Raw genomic sequence first — 17,178 nt, forward strand, 5'->3', positions numbered from 1 at the left:
TAGTATTTTTATATACTATTATAGAATTTTTCAGCGATAGCATCTGTTATAAATGATAACTAGCTAATATTAAAATATGTAGTATAAAAACGGCTATTAATTTAGAAATGTGCGAAATTGTACTTGGTAGTGAGCATTAGATGATGGCAAATTTAATCAGAACACCGAAATAAAGGAAATGAGCATGCAGAATTAAATATCCAATTTCTAACCAATAACAATCTCTAATATCTGCCAATAACCAGTTTTACCTTGATACATTGTACATCCATTAAAATTAGTTGACTGGCTTTTACATGACTAGAAAGCTATATGAAAGAACAAGAGTTTATTAAGTGAGTTTATTAACAGAAAAGCATCCTGGCTGGACACACACAGAACTACTTACATTTAAACACACACTCCATCTAAGAGTGTGAGGTGAGGATGAGGATCCCACAGCCTTGCAAATTCACTTTTGATTCAACCGAAAAGTGTGGCTTTACTACTACATCATATTTGTGTAACAACAGAACAGTTTCATGGACCGACCAAATGACTCGCAATGCAAAGTTATTCTGGAAAAGTGACACTTTTGTCCTACCTTGCACATAATATTTATATATGTATACAGTACACATTTCACTTCGACCACAAGCATGCTGAAAGGGGTCACAAACTTCTTTTTAATGAAAAATAACATGGGGAAAAATATTACGGGAACTCTCAATAATGCATCTTTAAATGAAAAAGACATTGCCCACTCAAACATTGATTTCAACAGCGCAACTAACCGCTATGCGAGTCGTGAGCATGTCTGAGGAACAATTATGAATGTTTTGCGGTGACGTCAACCATTTTATCTCCATACTATCCGGTATTTAACAATTTCCAAGGATACAAAAAAATGGCACCTTTCTGAAATGAAAAAACTGGATCTGAAGTTTAGAGGACCTTTAAAATTGTATTAATCTTTGAAGTAAATAATTACATCTTAATAAAATGGTAGTTTTATATTGTCCATGTTGGCAAGTAGACATCTTTCTGATCCTAGTTTTCAAACATGTTTTTTACCGGTCAAACAGATTTATCATTCCTTACACAAATGGCCATACAATCATAGTAATTACAGTTGTGATTAAGATCCCATTGTGAGGACTTTGGGACACCGGCAAGTAGGAAAACAGACAAATATAATATATTGTGCAGAAACACAGATACTCATTCACAAGTCTTCATTCTCGCAGACGAAAGTTACAAACACATTGTTCAGACTGTTGTTCCTATTGGCCCGTTCATACAGTTTCCTGCTTGAAGCCTCCAGACCTCAGGAACTTTAGAAAACAAGTCTCTGCTTCATGAAAGACTCTCTTCCAGCAATGCTGCCTGTAGGAGGCACAGAGGCACTTTAAGCCTTGGCTCTACACCCGCAGAATCTCCAGACAGTTGTTGTAGCAAATGGCAATCCAGTCGGGCTGAGTGGAGGCCCACTGCACGTTATTGATCTCTCCCTCAGCCGTGTAAGCCAGGATGGGGTCCTCGATGGCCCGTGGCATCTGCTGGATATCCCAGATCAGAGCCTGGTGATCGTCCGCTACAGTGGGATTTAAAAGAAAAGGGGGCCAAGTAAAGAAGACTTGTATGAAACGGCACGGTCACTGCTGCTATAGTTTAATACTGACCAAACGAAAACAGAACTCACGCAGCTGGACCATTTAAGAATTCAAAACGACTGCATATGTAAACTATTTAATGCATGTTTATGTGTAAGTTAATGTTTGATTTATATAATATATTAGTAAATGCTCAATTGAATATGTTACCCTGGCCCACAAAACCAGTCATAAGTAGCACAGGTTTATTTGTAGCAATAGCCAACAATACATTGCATGGGTCAAAATTATTGATTTTTATTTTATGCCAAAAATCATTAAGATATTAAGTAAAGATCATGTTCCATGAAGATATTTTGTAAATTGCCAAGTGTAAATATCAAAACTTAATTTTTGATTAGTAATATGCATTTCTAAGAACTTGATAACTTTAAAGGCTCATTATTTAGATTTTCTGCACCCTCAGATTCCAGATTTTCAAATAGTTGTATCTCCGCCAAATATTTTTCCTGACAAACCATACATCAATGGAAAGCTTATTTATTCAGCATTCGGATGATGTATAACTCTACAAATTGACCCTTATGACTGGTTTTGTGGTCTAGGGTCACATATTTACTAAACTTAAAAAATGCCTTAGAATAACTTTTTAGCTCTTTTTTTGTTAGCTCATGTAACCTAATGTAGTTACATAATGTTAACAAATGGAAATGTGTCATGATCCTTCAGAAATTATTCTAATATTCTCATTTGTTGCTCAAGAACCATTTTTTATTATCAAAAACAATTTAAAACAGTTCTGTTTAATGTTGTGTAAAAAAAAACCCCAAAAATTTATACATTTTGTGCAAATTTCTTTGATGAACAAAAAGTTTATTTGATCAAATTTAATGCATTCTTGGTAAGTAAAAGCATTGATTTCCCTGAAAAACAATACCCCATATATATATATACACACACTATACTGCCAAAAGTATTGGGTCTCCCCCTTCTAATGAACATGTTTGACTACTTTAGTCATTTCTATGAGTACAAATCTTAATGTTAAAGCATATAATGATATTCTAGGGAATTGTGTCCTTCTAATTTTATAGCAACAGTTTAGACAGGACCCTTTTCTATTCTAACATGACAGTGCCTCTGTGTATAAGGCACGGTTCAAAAAGACATGATTGATTCAGCCAGTGTGGAAGAACTTGACTGGTCTGCAGAAAGCCAAGTCCTGATCCCAGCTGAACTCCTCTGGTGTGAATTTAAATGCAGACCTTGAGCCAAAAACTCATCACTATATATATATATATACACATACACACACGCACACGTTGTGTGTTTGTGCATGTGTATGCAACCGGGCTGGATTCTTACCTGCTGTACATATGTGACAGGAGGAGTGGGGCGCCCATGCGATGCCGTTCACACAGGCACGATGATTATTGAGACGAGCCACAGGTGTGCATGGCACACGAACATCCAAAATCACCACCTGACAAAAATAAAACATTGGATGGCAAAAATGAGGGACATGAGAAAAGATGGAGACAACTTCCCTTGCTAGCTTGTACTTATTTGAACAATGACTGAGACTTGGTGTTACGAGCACTTCCTCTGTCTAATTGCCTCTTCTTGTATTCCCCAATTGTAAGTCGCTTTGGATAAAAGCGTCTGCCAAATGACTAAATGTAAACTATGTTAATACAGTAAGAGGGACTTAGTGAGAGACCTCCATGCCATCCATAGCCATAGTGGCCAAGTAGTTGGGGTCCTGTTTGTTCCAGCACAGGCGCAGCAGCGGGTGATGTTGAGGGTCCTCATAGATGATGGTGCTGTGCTCCAGGTGTCGCAGATCAAACATGCGCACAGACCCGTCTGCTCCCACAGACGCAAACATATCGCGACCGCCACCCGCACGGCTGAATGCGATGTCATACACCTGAAAGCCAATGAAAAACATTTATACAGAGAATGCTACGAACTACACAATTCTGAAGAATCTGAAGCAATTGTGGCGAGTTTTTCCTCACCTCCTTGTCATGAGCAATTAGCTGTGTTTTGACGTGGCCTGACACCAGGTTGACCCTTCCTAGGACCTGTCCTGTCTCTAAACCCCAGATCGTGCAGGTGGTATCAATACTAGAAGTGCCTAAAAACACAAAACACACATACATGAAACCCTGACCATCTTTTGAGTGGCAAACATACAAATGTGTTAAAACATACATTTTTCTCCTAAACAAGTGCTATTTTAGCAATATGCTTCTATACTACTACTATTTTAAATTAGCTTCAATTTTTACATGATCAGTTTTAATTTTATGGTTCTTTTTACTGACAGTTTTAGTAATTTTAGCATTTCAACTTAAACTTACCAGTTAGTTGCCAAGACAACTTTCCTAATTTTTTTTTTTTTTTTTAAATTTACAAAAAAATATTTCTAATAGTTTTAGTTAACAATCGCCATCAACACTGCCAAAAAACTCCCAGAAGACTGGAGTCCATTTAGTTGCCAAAATGAAAAAGTGACATTTCTAATTTTTTTAAGAGCAAGGATTTTTTATTTAAATTATATATTTTAAGCATTTATCACATATATGTTTTTTTTAAATACATTTTGTTTCATTTTTTTTAAATATATGTTTTCCATATTTATTATTGCTTTATTTCAATTAACACAAATTATTTTAAATAGCTTTATTTAATGGTCACAACAATGCCACACAATTGTGGGCTCTCACCCAGAAGATTGGGATCCACTTCATTCCAGTCAAAAGATGTCAGAGGTGCACAGAAATCAGAGTTCTTGTTATTATTCAGGAGACACTCCAGACGGGTCTCGGTGTCATTCACCTGACAACAAGATACATACAGTTCACTTACTTCATATATATATATATATATATATGCACACAGTTTGCATGTTTCTACAGTTCTGTCACAGTATTAAAGCTAACGAGTCCCTGATCATTTCAAGTTACATCAAAATGTACTCTATTAACTTCCTTAACACACATTCCTGGTCTTATTGTGAACTATTGTTAAGTGCACATTTACCTGAAATATAGAGACATTTCTCCATGAAATTAATTACAGATGGATTCAATCAAGCCAGACTGAGAAAATGCCATGAAAATGTCTAGCTATTTTACTATTGGTTAATATACGGCATCAGTGGAAAAGGAAAACCACATCAGAGGAACAGCATATTAAGCATTTAACGAAGTTATTACATTTGAACAAAATTTATACATTTAGATTTTTTTGTAATGCACCAATGCATGCTCACAGCAAGACCAGGAACATGCATTAATGATTAAATAAGTTCAATTTTCATCTCAAGTTGGCTTGCGCAGTGCAGTCAAGCATGAATGTGTAACAGAAAGTGTACATACCCTCCAAATGCGCAGATAGTCTCCGCTGGTGGCCAGCAGGTCTGGATAGACGCCCTTGGTGTCAGGGATCCACATGATCTTGGTGGTTGGGTAGGGATGATCGAAGGTGTTCCTGCATACAAACTCTGAGCTCTCCTCCTCAAGACCCACCAGCTGGACCTGAACATCACAAAACAACCAGCTGATGCAACAATGTCCATCTACTGCATCCATAAAGATGAGGAGTTCTGACAGCTGTCATACGTTTATCCACAAGCAAGATACAAATAGGTCAAGCACCACACTATTTATCTGAGAGCGTTCTCAAACTCTATGGGTGCCATCTATGACCAACACTCTATTAGCTCTCGTTCATCTGCATCTAACGCGTTACTCTACATGTTTTCAAGCATGCTCCTCTATAGGACAGCAACACAAAACAAAGTCGAGACATAACACAGAGCCATCCTGGATGTCTTGGTGTCACGCAGCTGTTTACCTTGTTGTTGTATTCCTCGACGAAGCTGCCGAGCGCCAGGCGAAAGCGCTTGTCTGGTCTGACGCTCCAGTTCATGGCATAGACGGTCCATGGCGCCTCGTATTTGTAGATCTCTTTTCGTTTACCGTGCAACGACATGTTTCAATCCCTCGATCGGACCGGTGACAATCAGTTAGAATTGGGTCGTTAACAATACCTAGATTGGCAGCGATGGCTGAAAAAGGCTCTTTCAGCGAGAAAGATGGTCTTGTGTTTGTGCAGCGCGAGACAAAGAGAATGTCATAACAATCCCCTCCGCAACGGCCGCGAAAACGACGAGCTGCGACGACCCAAACCCTGCTTAGTGAAGCGCACAGATCACCATCAAATACTCTAGACTGCGTGTAGCTAAAGGCCCATGTTTTTGCTTAGTCCCAATGGTTTTAATTCTAACTTTAGAAAGCCCCAAATAGGCCCGACCGCTCAACGGCGCATTTGGTCTGAGGATGTGCGTTTTTCAAAATAAAAGTCCTCGACAGAAAATGGGGGCTGCTGAGGTTATTTATAGATTTATGTTGCTACTTGGTCATTTCACATTCACATCATGTTGGGCAGAGTTTCATAATTTTTCAGCAATTACATTTAGCCTTGAAAAGCAACAAACTGGACGATAGATATCAACGGCGGCTCAAGATATAGATAAGAATTAGTAAAAAAAACAAACAAAAAAACAAAACAGAACAGAACACGATCTAGAATCCTGAAGACTTAAGATCAATAACAGATTTCCGAACTAATTTTAAGAAATATAAAACAAGGGTCAATAACAAATATGGATGTCCGAGATACAATAAATAAATAAATAAACACAAACTCATGTGCCGAGCTTTAGAAATGTAATATTTGTATTTACATTGGCTTCAGAGAGTATCAGCGTTTATATAGTTTTCAGTAATAATGAATATAGTTTATTGGGATTACTTTCTAACCGTCAAAATATCTCATATGCGAATGCATTAAAAACATAATATTGTTATAAAATTATAAAATATTAAATTATATTATAATTTAAATATAATAATTGAACTGTATCAATAATTATATTACAGATAAATAATTGTATGCATATATAATTTTAATTGTATTATTCACATATAAAATATATATAGTTATTTTATTTTTTATACAATTAGCTAACTACAGTATCTAAATATGCCTCTCACGCATACTTAAGTAATAACAGTAGGCTAAATTAATAATAAAGGGTTAATCGTTTAACAGCGCATCATAAACGCCCCGATCTTTTCTTAACCTTGTTGTCAGGGTTCGCACAGCATTGTGGGTAGAGTAGGTCACATGATCCTCTCCTCTCCTGTGAGGGGTACAGCTGTTGTCACACACTGAAGGGAAACGCCAATAATTACTGGTACGTCTGCGTGATTTTGACTAAGTTATCGTTGATTTTTCGTATTAAAGCTGTGAAATGAAATTTTCGACGCAGTGACAGTGGCGCAGAAATGTCGCGTGCGGTTTCTAAGGTAGATCGTGTAGCGACCGCTGTTAGCGAGCTAGCAAGCTAGCATCAGTATGAGTGTAACAGAACTCATGGGGGATGGGGTAGACCGACCTGGATAGCTTTTCTCAGTCAAACATCAGACTAGTTTGATTTTTAAAACACGACACACACGGAAAATCCGTGTGGTATGTCTTATGGTAGTGGAGCAATAACGTTTTAGCCCCGCGAGGCATTGGCGCTGGCACGACGAGCCTTTCTGAGATTACAGGTTAAACTGGGTTACAGTTGAACAAAAATCACGTCCTCTCTGGCTTCACGGTTTGCTGTTTCGAGTGGTTATTCTATTACCAGCCTTGTAACAGGTGGAGTATAACTTGACACCCGGTTATCTGACTTTAGAAGTTGTATGTAGTTAGTGTGTAAGTATGAGCCATCTGCTTCACTCACTGTCCTGTCAGGATTTGCGCACATTGGATTAGGTGCTTAATATACTGTTATTGTACTGTATATTATATTGTAGCCTATATGAAGGAGAGACAGAAATGAACAGGGGGAAAGTCCTGTAATTCAAGATGTGGAGCTCCAAAAGCCCTTAGATTAAATCAATTTTTTATTATTTATTTGTAACATCTGATTCCTTTCCTTTATTACTAATATTTTGTTTATTTTAGGCCTAAATGTAGGAATGTTCCCTCAGATATGACTTCATTTTATAGATAGGCTTGTAATTGACTTAACTAGTTCAGTTGATATATTTAACACGCATGCATCAAATGTATCATATGCTCCTAAAAAAATGGCAAATCCCCTTTAAAAAAATACCCATTAATAAAAAAGATTTCTCCCATTAAGTAGCACTGATTTCATGTGCATATTTGTCTTTTGGATTTTTTTTTTCATTCAACTGATAAATATGAAAAGTGGAACCAAATGTATTGTGTGTAATAAACTAAAATAGTATAGGTATATAAAGTGAATTATCTCACACTTAAATCGTCCATAAGTCCATAGGAAAAAAAAAACACAAATCAGCTTAGTGTATGGTCAGCCAGGCCGTGTCATGTAAAGAAGTTCAGCCAATTAGAAGACACTCATTTCAGTGAACATTTGAAGGGCTTAGGCTCTCATGATAAGACTCTGAAGAGACTGACCGGCCGGCTCCACCTTTTATCTTTCTCCTGCTGCTGTTCCACTATTGAAACTGAACCATTGCAACGGTTAGCTGTTATAAGTGTGTTAACTGCACTTTTTATCATGCGTTTATACACTGATGGATAAACCACAACCATTGTCTGGTAATCATGCCACATATGCAGTACTGATAGAAGTTAAAAATAACCATAATAACTTCCTTAAGGTATGTGAGAGAATGCTTTAATTGGCTTTAAAAGTTTGCTTTAAAATTGAACCTAAATAGATATAACAGGGAAGAGTGTTTTTACTTCACACGTTTGCAGTCTAAACATTAGTTTTCTTGGTATTAAATGAGAATACCAAACAATTAAGTCTTGTTTGTCTGTACTACAGCTGATCATAGCATAATCAAACATTAGTCATGCTATTGTCAAATGTTTACTCGGTGTTGTTCTTTTACACCATCAACATTTACGTTAGCCTGTATACCAACAAATAAGACTGCATATACACTACTGTTCAAATATTTGAGATCAGTTTGAGGAAAAAAGTTTATTCCGCTAGGATTTTTGAAATGTTAAAAGAATTTCTACTTCAAATAAATGCTTTTCTAATGAACTTTCTGTTCATCAAAGTATCCTGCAAAAAATTATTACATTTAACACAAAAATATTAAGCTGCACAACCGTTTTCAACATTGATGATGATAACAAGAAATGGTTCTTGTTTCTCAAATCATCATATTAGGATGATTTTTGAAGGATCAGCTGACACTGAAGACTGGTGTAATGATGCTGAATATCCAGCTTTGTCATGATAAATATATGTGTGTGTATGTGTAAATCTATATATTCATACTTTTTTTCTTTTATTTTTTTTTACTGTATTTTGAGTTAAAATAAATGCAGTCTTGGTGAGAATGAGACTTCATTCAAAAACATAAAATCTTACCAACCCTAAACTTTCGAGCAGTAGTATAATTAATCGAACACTTTGTTGTCTATTAAAAAACAAGTTCAGTTCATTTGTCATTGTCTGTTTGTCCAGGTCGAACCATGAGGCACCTGGTCTTCCTCCTCCCAGCCCTGCTGCTGCTGCTGGCCCTGCCGGACACTAGGGGGCGCTACAATGATGACTTTGATGACGGTGAGGACATCGCTGAGTTTGATGACAATGACTTTGCTGAGTTTGAGGATGTCGGCGAGGACCCAGCTGTCGATGTGGAGAAAGAGCCGCCCCCACGAGCAGTCCCCTCATCCATACCTATAGAGGACGACGAAGACGAGGCTACAGTAGAGAATGAGGATGGCCAGGATGAGTTTGAAGATGCTGATGCACAGGTAAAAATGTGAAAGCACTCCTATTTCTGTTTTTCTGCAAGTCATAGTTAGTCTTAATTTGATCTGATCGATGTTACAGGATCAAGACATGTACAGCAAGTATGATAACGAGGAGTTTGAGGGCTATGAGAAGACCAACCCTTCATTCAAAGACACTCTTATATACAGAGAGGTACAAATTCAATGAAAAATGCTCTTTACAGGCACTTGATTGGCTTCCTTAGATGACTGTTTGTATGTACGTAACAGGTCCCAGCACACCTTCAGAACAGTTGGGAGAGTTATTACATGGAGATCCTGATGGTCACAGGTCTTCTTGCCTATATTATGAACTACATAATTGGCAAAAACAAGAACAGCAGGCTTGCCCAGGCCTGGTTTAATTCCCACAGAGAACTTCTTGAAAGCAACTTTGCCCTCGTGGGTAAGTGTGCCTCTCTCTGCACTTTGTTTCTTCCTCTTATGCTGTTTTCTCTGCCCCTGTTTTTGGCTGAATCTTAAACGTCTTTATTTTTAGGGGATGATGGTACCAGTAAGGAGGCCACCAGTACGGGGAAACTGAACCAGGAGAATGAGCACATCTACAACCTGTGGTGCTCAGGACGTGTCTGCTGTGAGGGCATGTTGATTCAGCTTAAGGTAGCGTGTTCATGTGAATAAGAGAAAGAAAGGTATTTGATAGATATCTGTGCATTCACAATGGTGCCGTTTTTGTTCAATTGCAGTTTTTGAAAAGACAGGACCTGCTGAATGTGTTGGCCAGGATGATGAGACCAGCCTGTGATCAAGTGGTAGGCACACACACAATCTCTGATGTATTAGCATAGACTGGTTACAAGTAGTGTCTCAAGTGGATGTTCAAAAGGATGTTCCTCTTAGTCTTACTCTTCTTTATCCACAGCAAGTTAAAGTGACACTGAATGATGAGGACATGGACACGTTTGTGTTTGCCGTGGGGAGTCGGAAGGCCATGGCACGCCTGCAGAAAGAGATGCAGGACCTGGTTAGTCATTAATGATTTGCATGTTTTATATAAAGTAGAATATTATTTACACTGCTGTTTCATATGTTAGGGGTCAGTAAGATTTGTTTCAGTTTTACTCTGTAAAAATGGATCAGTCAGACGTAACACGTTTTTTTTTTTTTACAATGTTGCAGTGATTTCTATTTTAAATAAATGCTTGAACTTTGTTTGTCAAAGACTCATGAAAAAATTTTTTTTTTACATAAAAATTACAAAAAAGTTTTCAAACTGCTTTTCAAAACTGATAATAGCAAGAAATATTTCTTGAGCAGCAAATCAGCGTATTAGAATAATTTCTGCTGAAAATTCAGCCTTGCAATCATTACATTTTAATTAAATTACATTTTAAAATATTCAAGTAGAAAACAGTCGTTTTAAGATGCAAGAAGATTTCTCAATATTACTGTTTTTACTGCATTTTTGGTCAAATAATTAACCCTCGGCAAGCAAAAGTCACTTCTTTTTAAAAACTAAAAGAAAAGTATTTATCCCAAACTTTTGAATGATAAGTGCTTTAAATATTTTGTTTTTGTTGAATTAAAATGGTTTATTTATACTTAAACAAAATGACAAACATTTGTCTTTAATTACACATTGTCATATGAACAACCAGTGAATAATACTAATTTCATTTTTTGGCAAACAATAAATCCACACATTTCAATTTTTTCTTTGAGTCAGGCTTGACTGAAAGTAGTGGCTTGTGGTTAGTGAGTGAGTCAGTGATGTTGATTCACTAACTGCTCTGAAGGGTTCAGTGAGTTAATTTAGTGAAGGATTTGTCAGACTGATTGAACCAATAACTTTGTTTTTTTTGTGCAATTCATTACACATACAATTTGTTTGTTTGCAAATTAAACTGCACTGCTCTTGCTTGTTTTTGTGTGTAGTCTGTGAGGCAATGGAAAGATATGTCTGTGTTTTTTTTGTAGTTTTAATGTCATCAGGAACTGGTCTGTGCTAACTTTGTTTCTTATTCTCTTCACAGAGTGAGTTCTGTGGGGATAAGCCCAAATCAGGGGCAAAATATGGCATCCCTGAATCTCTGACCATTTTATCAGAGATGGGAGAGGTCACGGATGGAGTGATAGACAACAAGGTATAAATGGAACATCACAGTCTCCCAGATAATTATTGAGTTTGTCGTAAAACTGTGAGGGGAAAAAAGGACTTTATAATGAAACTAATATTGTTTTTTTTTTTTTTTACTTTAAAAACCGGAATGAAAATTAAAAATGTTGATTTAGCAACTAACTGAAATAAAAGTTTAAGCTGAAGTTCTAAAATGACTAAAACAGATAAAAATAGAAATATTTAAAAAATACTAATAAAAATATGTTAATAAAACGTAATTTAGAATTAAATTGAAAAACTGAAAATATAAAAATAAAAGCTAATTCAAAATATGAATAGATACTATAATAGTATATATATTATACTAAAATAGCACTGTTTTTATTTTTTCTCTTTTCAGATGGTACATTACCTCACCACTCATGCTGACAAGATTGAGTCCATCCATTTTTCGGACCAATTCTCTGGTCCAAAAATTATGCAAGAGTAAGTTTTATTAATTTATTATTTAAATTTTTTTCTCCTAGTAGTTCTTATTCTTCCACTGTGTTGGAGGAGCTTCTACTGGTTAATAAATGTTAATGGTTTCTAAACTATTTTTAGGGAAGGTCAGCCCTTAAAGCTGCCCGAGACCAAGAAAACACTGCTGTTTACATTTAACGGTGAGAGAAATTCATAATCCACAAATTTATGAAAAAAAAACACTGAAGCATTCCTTGTTTGTCAGTATATTAATATGCTGTACTTTACAGTGCCTGGGATGGGTAACACATCTCCCAAAGATATGGACAGTCTGCTGCCTCTGATGAACATGGTGATCTACAGCGTGGACAAGGTCAAGAAGCTTCGCCTCAACAGAGAGGTGAGTGCACACGCACAATGTGAGCAACAGCATGTTGATTTAGTAAAAGAAGGTTAACTGGTTGCTTCATATGATTGTTCAGGGGAAGCAGAAAGCAGACAGAAACCGTGCTCGCGTGGAGGAGAACTTCCTGAAGCAGACTCACACTCAGCGACAGGAGGCTGCTCAGACGCGCCGCGAAGAGAAGAAGAGAGCGGAGAAAGAGAGGATCATGAACGAGGAGGATCCTGATAGACAGCGCCGCTTAGAGGTGCGTGTTTGTACTGTATAATGAAAAATCGGATCTTTTCTCTCATTGTGCCATTATCAGAATCAATACATAATTTTCTCCTCACTCTTTCAATCAGGAAGCCGCCCAACGTCGCGAGCAGAAGAAGATGGAGAAGAAGCAGATGAAAATGAAGCAGATCAAAGTGAAAGCCATGTGAGACCCACACGTTCATAGTCATTAGAGAAAGAATCTACTACTTCCACACCTGCTAATGTACACTCTTCTACATGAATGTGCATGCCATTCAATTGGCTGCTATAGCACTCATAGAAACGCTCTGTCCAATCAGGAGAAAGCAGCTGGTTAAGGAGTAAATCTGATCTTTAAAAGACAACTGGGTTGGAGATGTCTGAACTGTTTGACCATGTTTTACTGTAGCAATCATTTCAAGCATGAGTTGTCTGCCTAATTGCATGGCGGTTTTTAATTGCAAGACTATTGCTTTTTGTGAGCTTTGCCGTAATAATCTGGACCTTTTGGGCCTCTTCAAACCAACTTGCCACTTTAGCCAAACTTTTCCAATTCAGTTGTCTCCTGGAGTTCAGTATGGACTTTGTGTCGAGGACCTATGCTTTCATTTCTACTCCCAGAGATTTAACTTCATCTCCTTAAAGTTTAAGTTATGCTTCTTTTAAAAGTGAAATCCGGGAGTGTTTTTAAAAGGAACTTTGTGGGTAAGAAAGCTACCTTTTTTGTACTACAGTGCTTCCTTAACCCTATTTCTAAGAGTTCATGATTGCAAGCGTTTTATAGATGAGTAATAGGCACATTGTCATTCTTTCAATCTTTCTCTTTTTATGAGCAAAGGCCCACTGTGAATTGTCACTGTCAAAGCAGCACATGCTCCTTTATATGTATTTAACAGAGGTGAAATTTTAATTTATCGTTAAGTTAATAGTCGATCAGAGCATCCATGAGCTTGTATCATGTTTATGAGTGAACATTGATTGTAACCATTTTTTTTCTGTAACTTTTGTTAATGACATGCTTAACTAAATAAAACATTCACTGAAAACCTCTTTCTTCTCATTGTCATGGCCTTTGATTTCAGCTGGTTATTAAATCTTTTCTAAAATGTTTTTCAAAAGTGTAAATGGGTAGTTCAACCCTGCAGTGTAATATGCTGTGTTTCCTATAAAGCTATTATTAATAGCATTTAGATTTTTTTTTTAGAGAATGGATTTCCACATTTATTAAGAGACCATGTTATATTTGTAAATTTACTAATTAGTTTATTTTTGTCATGTATTTAATTTGTTGTACTGATGAGCCAATTAAAATGTGGACTAGTAAAGGCATAAAGTTGTTTTAAAAACGGTGAAAAAATGGTAATATAGCCAATCTGTTCAAAATGAACCGAATAGTGGTCTGTTTGGTTTTGTCAGGTCTTGACGTCTGACTGCTCTTTCTCAGTCCAGCAGGGTGTAAGATAAGCAACACACTCACACAAAAGATGAAACTCACAGGCACTCGGATGTAGTATAAGGAATGAGAGCAGGCTAAATGAAGAAAGAGAAGTTCGCTCTGGGAAGAGGGAGACGCGTTTCCTGGGCTTGAAGGTGTCCCATGTTGTCTAAGAAATAGGTCCATAACCAAATAGAGGGTTATTGGAAGATTTACAACAACTATTAACATATCAAGGATTGGGCTGAATGATCCTATGCAAAGCTGATCGTGGGATGAGATGTTGGAGAAATTCCCATCTATGCTCTCGGAAGATGAGGTGTTTGTCATCTCCATTCTACATCCACATGGGACCAGGAACGTCTGGTGTTCCTTTGGGGGCAGATTTTTATAGTACCGACCTCTGGCTGTGATTGATGGGTCTGTCATTCATTATCTGTGATATATTTGCATTAAGAAGGTCAAATGACCATTTGCAAAACCAGCTTATTTCCCACTTTTTTTTTTTGCCTCAGAACACCTGTTTCAGACAAAACCATTTAATGTAAAGTGACGAAGCTATATAAGCCCCGCACATGACACTCTTGTTTTAGTTCAATCGTGGCCATGTTGTACTAAGTTGTTCCTTCCTTTTAATTTTGTTTTATCTCAGCCACAACAGGGGTGAAAATGAAAATGTAGTCATCATTTACTCACCCTTGTATCATTCCAAACCCATAAATCTTTGGTTAATCTTTGAACCCTGAGATGTTTCCATCCCTCCAGTGGGAGTCCAGGTAACCAAAACTTTGAAGATTTAAAAGGTTTGTGAACTGAATCCATTTGAATTGTACAGTTTAATCCAAGTCTTGTGAAGAGGTATGATCACTTTACATTATGAACAATTTAATTTAGGCTATTATTCTCATATAAACATGCATACACAGAGCACATCTCACATGGTAAGCGCAGAAGCTCATAGGGATTTGTGTTACGAAGCTTTTATGACCAACGAGGGGCAGAAAACTCAAAGGTTTAATTAAAAATATATTAATTTGTGTTTTGAAGATCAACCAAAGTTTGAAACAATTTGAGGGTGACTAAACATTCACAGAATTTTTGGGTGATCTCTTTAACTAAAATGAAGGAACAAATGAACACAACTTGATTTTGATTTACCTACAAGTGAACAAGTTGTGGTAATGATTTCTTAATATTGTGTGTCATGTGTGGGGCTCATACAAACCTGCTGAAAAACAGCATGAAACCACCCTTGCTGGTTGAACTAGTTACAATGTCTGGTTGGGACACCAGCATCTCACGTCTAACTCAAACACAACATATGATGGTGTTTTTTGGTATATTGGTAATTTGATAATTTCACTTTTTACTACAAATATAATGGTTACTATACTACACCTGGTAAATCTGGGGTTAGTGTGGCTTTACTACAATTCCCAGACAAGGAAATCCACCTGCATACATCCAGTTTACGCACATATTAGTTAATAAGCAAATGGCCAGAATTCACATCTTTTGGTTTTATTGACTTCCCGCTTATTGTGCTGTTGGCCTTTGACCTGAGGTCTGGTTAAGAACAAGGTCCTTGGCATGGAGATGTAAAAGAACAATGTACAGCATTGGAAGGCTTTCTTCTGTTTTGTTCTTGTATCCTTTTAGTTGACCCTCACACTGTATTACTGAGCTCAACATGAAAATAAGCTGTTTCATACTCTGACAGACAATGTTGATTTCTTTTCTGTACAATGCAGATGCAAATTGTAGAAAAACTACCATGACATAGCAAATGAGAGGGAAAATCCAATTTATTGCTGAATTATGTTTAGATCATTTGGAAATGTGACTTAACAGGAACAAATGATGGCATATTACTTGCAGGATTGGCTATTCTGACATGCACATAGTTGCAAACCCATGTATCATACATAAAATAAGCATCAAATAACCATATATATGTGCATGAAAATGGCGTCGTTTGTTTATTGTCTGACCCCTATTGAACAACCAGAACTGTCCAGAAATGTGTCTTTTAAAAGCCTAGTAGATGTGCTGTTCCATTCTCAAACAAATACTGTGGTTACAAGAGACTGCAACATTTAGTGTTACTGATATGGACACGTCAGTCTTATATGCAAATGACTGGTGTCAAATGACCACAATATGGCCTTACTTTGTCAAAATGGCACGTACAGCATCAGTAAGAGATATCATCAAACCTGCAAATGTTTCTGAGGAGGTTTCCTTTACACTGAGATCAGCATATATACATTTGGTTACCAAATTTGTGATCAAAGCATAGAGCAGTTTTGAGGATTCCAATAAAGTTCATAATATTAGATACAATTCAAATGAATGGAATGACTCTTCACAGACTTATAAAGATGACACAAGCATGTGTGCAGATTAGTGTGTATCAGGCAAATAGAATGCAAAATATTTGTTTCAATAAAATACACATATTATTATTATTATCAATTCAGCATTTTGATGATCAAATGTGTTTCTAAAGTCTGTCTCCAAACAGCTCCTGTTTGGACCTTAATAGCAGGATGAGGTTTGACATTTTAATGTTGTCCCAGTTCACGGGGATTGTATTTCAAGCAAGTTGACACAACCTTCACTCCACTGTATTTAAATAACCACATTGACTTTCTTTGTTATATCTTAAAATCATGATGAAGCAGAAGTAGAGTCAGATGTTTTCTTCTGTATTGTGATGTACATCCAGGTGCAACAGATTATGAAAAAAAAAAAAAAAAAAAAAATATATATATATATATATATATATATACAGTGCCCTCCATTAGTATTGGAACAGTAAAGACAAAATTGCTCTGTTGGCTGTGGAGTCAAGACATTTACAAATAATGTCACATTTCATTATTAGCCGTTTCAACACATACATGTTTTACCAAATAAAAAGAACAGCACTTTTAGAGTTCATCCCACTTATTGATGTGAGCATAAGTATTGGGACAGTTGAACATAAGGCAGATATAAAAGATTAAAAGCTATTGTTTAGTTGCAGATCCCTTGCGCACAATAACAGCAGTGAGTCGGTGACCCATAGACATCACCAGACTCTTGGTCTCATCCTTTGAAATACTTTTCCCAGCCT

At 36.7% G+C, this 17,178-nt stretch overlaps 2 protein-coding genes across 3 annotated transcripts; one reads left to right on the top strand and one right to left on the bottom strand.

Annotated features, from left to right (window-relative positions):
* Positions 1–642: 642 nt before the first annotated feature.
* Positions 643–5,972, bottom strand: LOC306857466 (DDB1- and CUL4-associated factor 7). Of its 2 annotated transcripts, none has more exons than XM_079397424.1 (7): positions 5,457–5,972; positions 4,979–5,137; positions 4,325–4,436; positions 3,614–3,732; positions 3,313–3,522; positions 2,958–3,075; positions 643–1,573 (listed from the first exon to the last, which is right to left on the bottom strand). In XM_079397424.1, exons 1-7 carry the CDS (start codon positions 5,592–5,594, stop codon positions 1,401–1,403), a joined length of 1,029 nt encoding a protein of 342 aa, XP_079253550.1. In that variant the 5' UTR covers positions 5,595–5,972; the 3' UTR covers positions 643–1,400. The 2 variants fall into 2 exon arrangements, with proteins under 2 accessions (XP_079253550.1, XP_079253549.1); XM_079397423.1 differs by having other exon boundaries at positions 643–1,576; positions 5,457–5,959.
* A 798-nt stretch (positions 5,973–6,770) lies between these two features.
* LOC306849643 (PAT complex subunit CCDC47) lies at positions 6,771–13,679 on the top strand. The gene is made up of 13 exons (XM_079384821.1): positions 6,771–6,861; positions 9,133–9,425; positions 9,505–9,597; positions 9,675–9,849; positions 9,943–10,064; positions 10,151–10,216; positions 10,327–10,428; positions 11,438–11,548; positions 11,924–12,009; positions 12,127–12,185; positions 12,276–12,385; positions 12,468–12,635; positions 12,733–13,679. The coding sequence occupies exons 2-13, from the start codon at positions 9,141–9,143 to the stop codon at positions 12,811–12,813; spliced, it is 1,458 nt and encodes a 485-aa protein (XP_079240947.1). The 5' UTR covers positions 6,771–6,861; positions 9,133–9,140; the 3' UTR covers positions 12,814–13,679.
* Positions 13,680–17,178: the final 3,499 nt, after the last annotated feature.

This window comes from Barbus barbus, assembly GCF_936440315.1.
Source record: "Barbus barbus genome assembly, chromosome: 3".
Classification (NCBI taxonomy): Eukaryota; Metazoa; Chordata; class Actinopteri; order Cypriniformes; family Cyprinidae; genus Barbus; species Barbus barbus.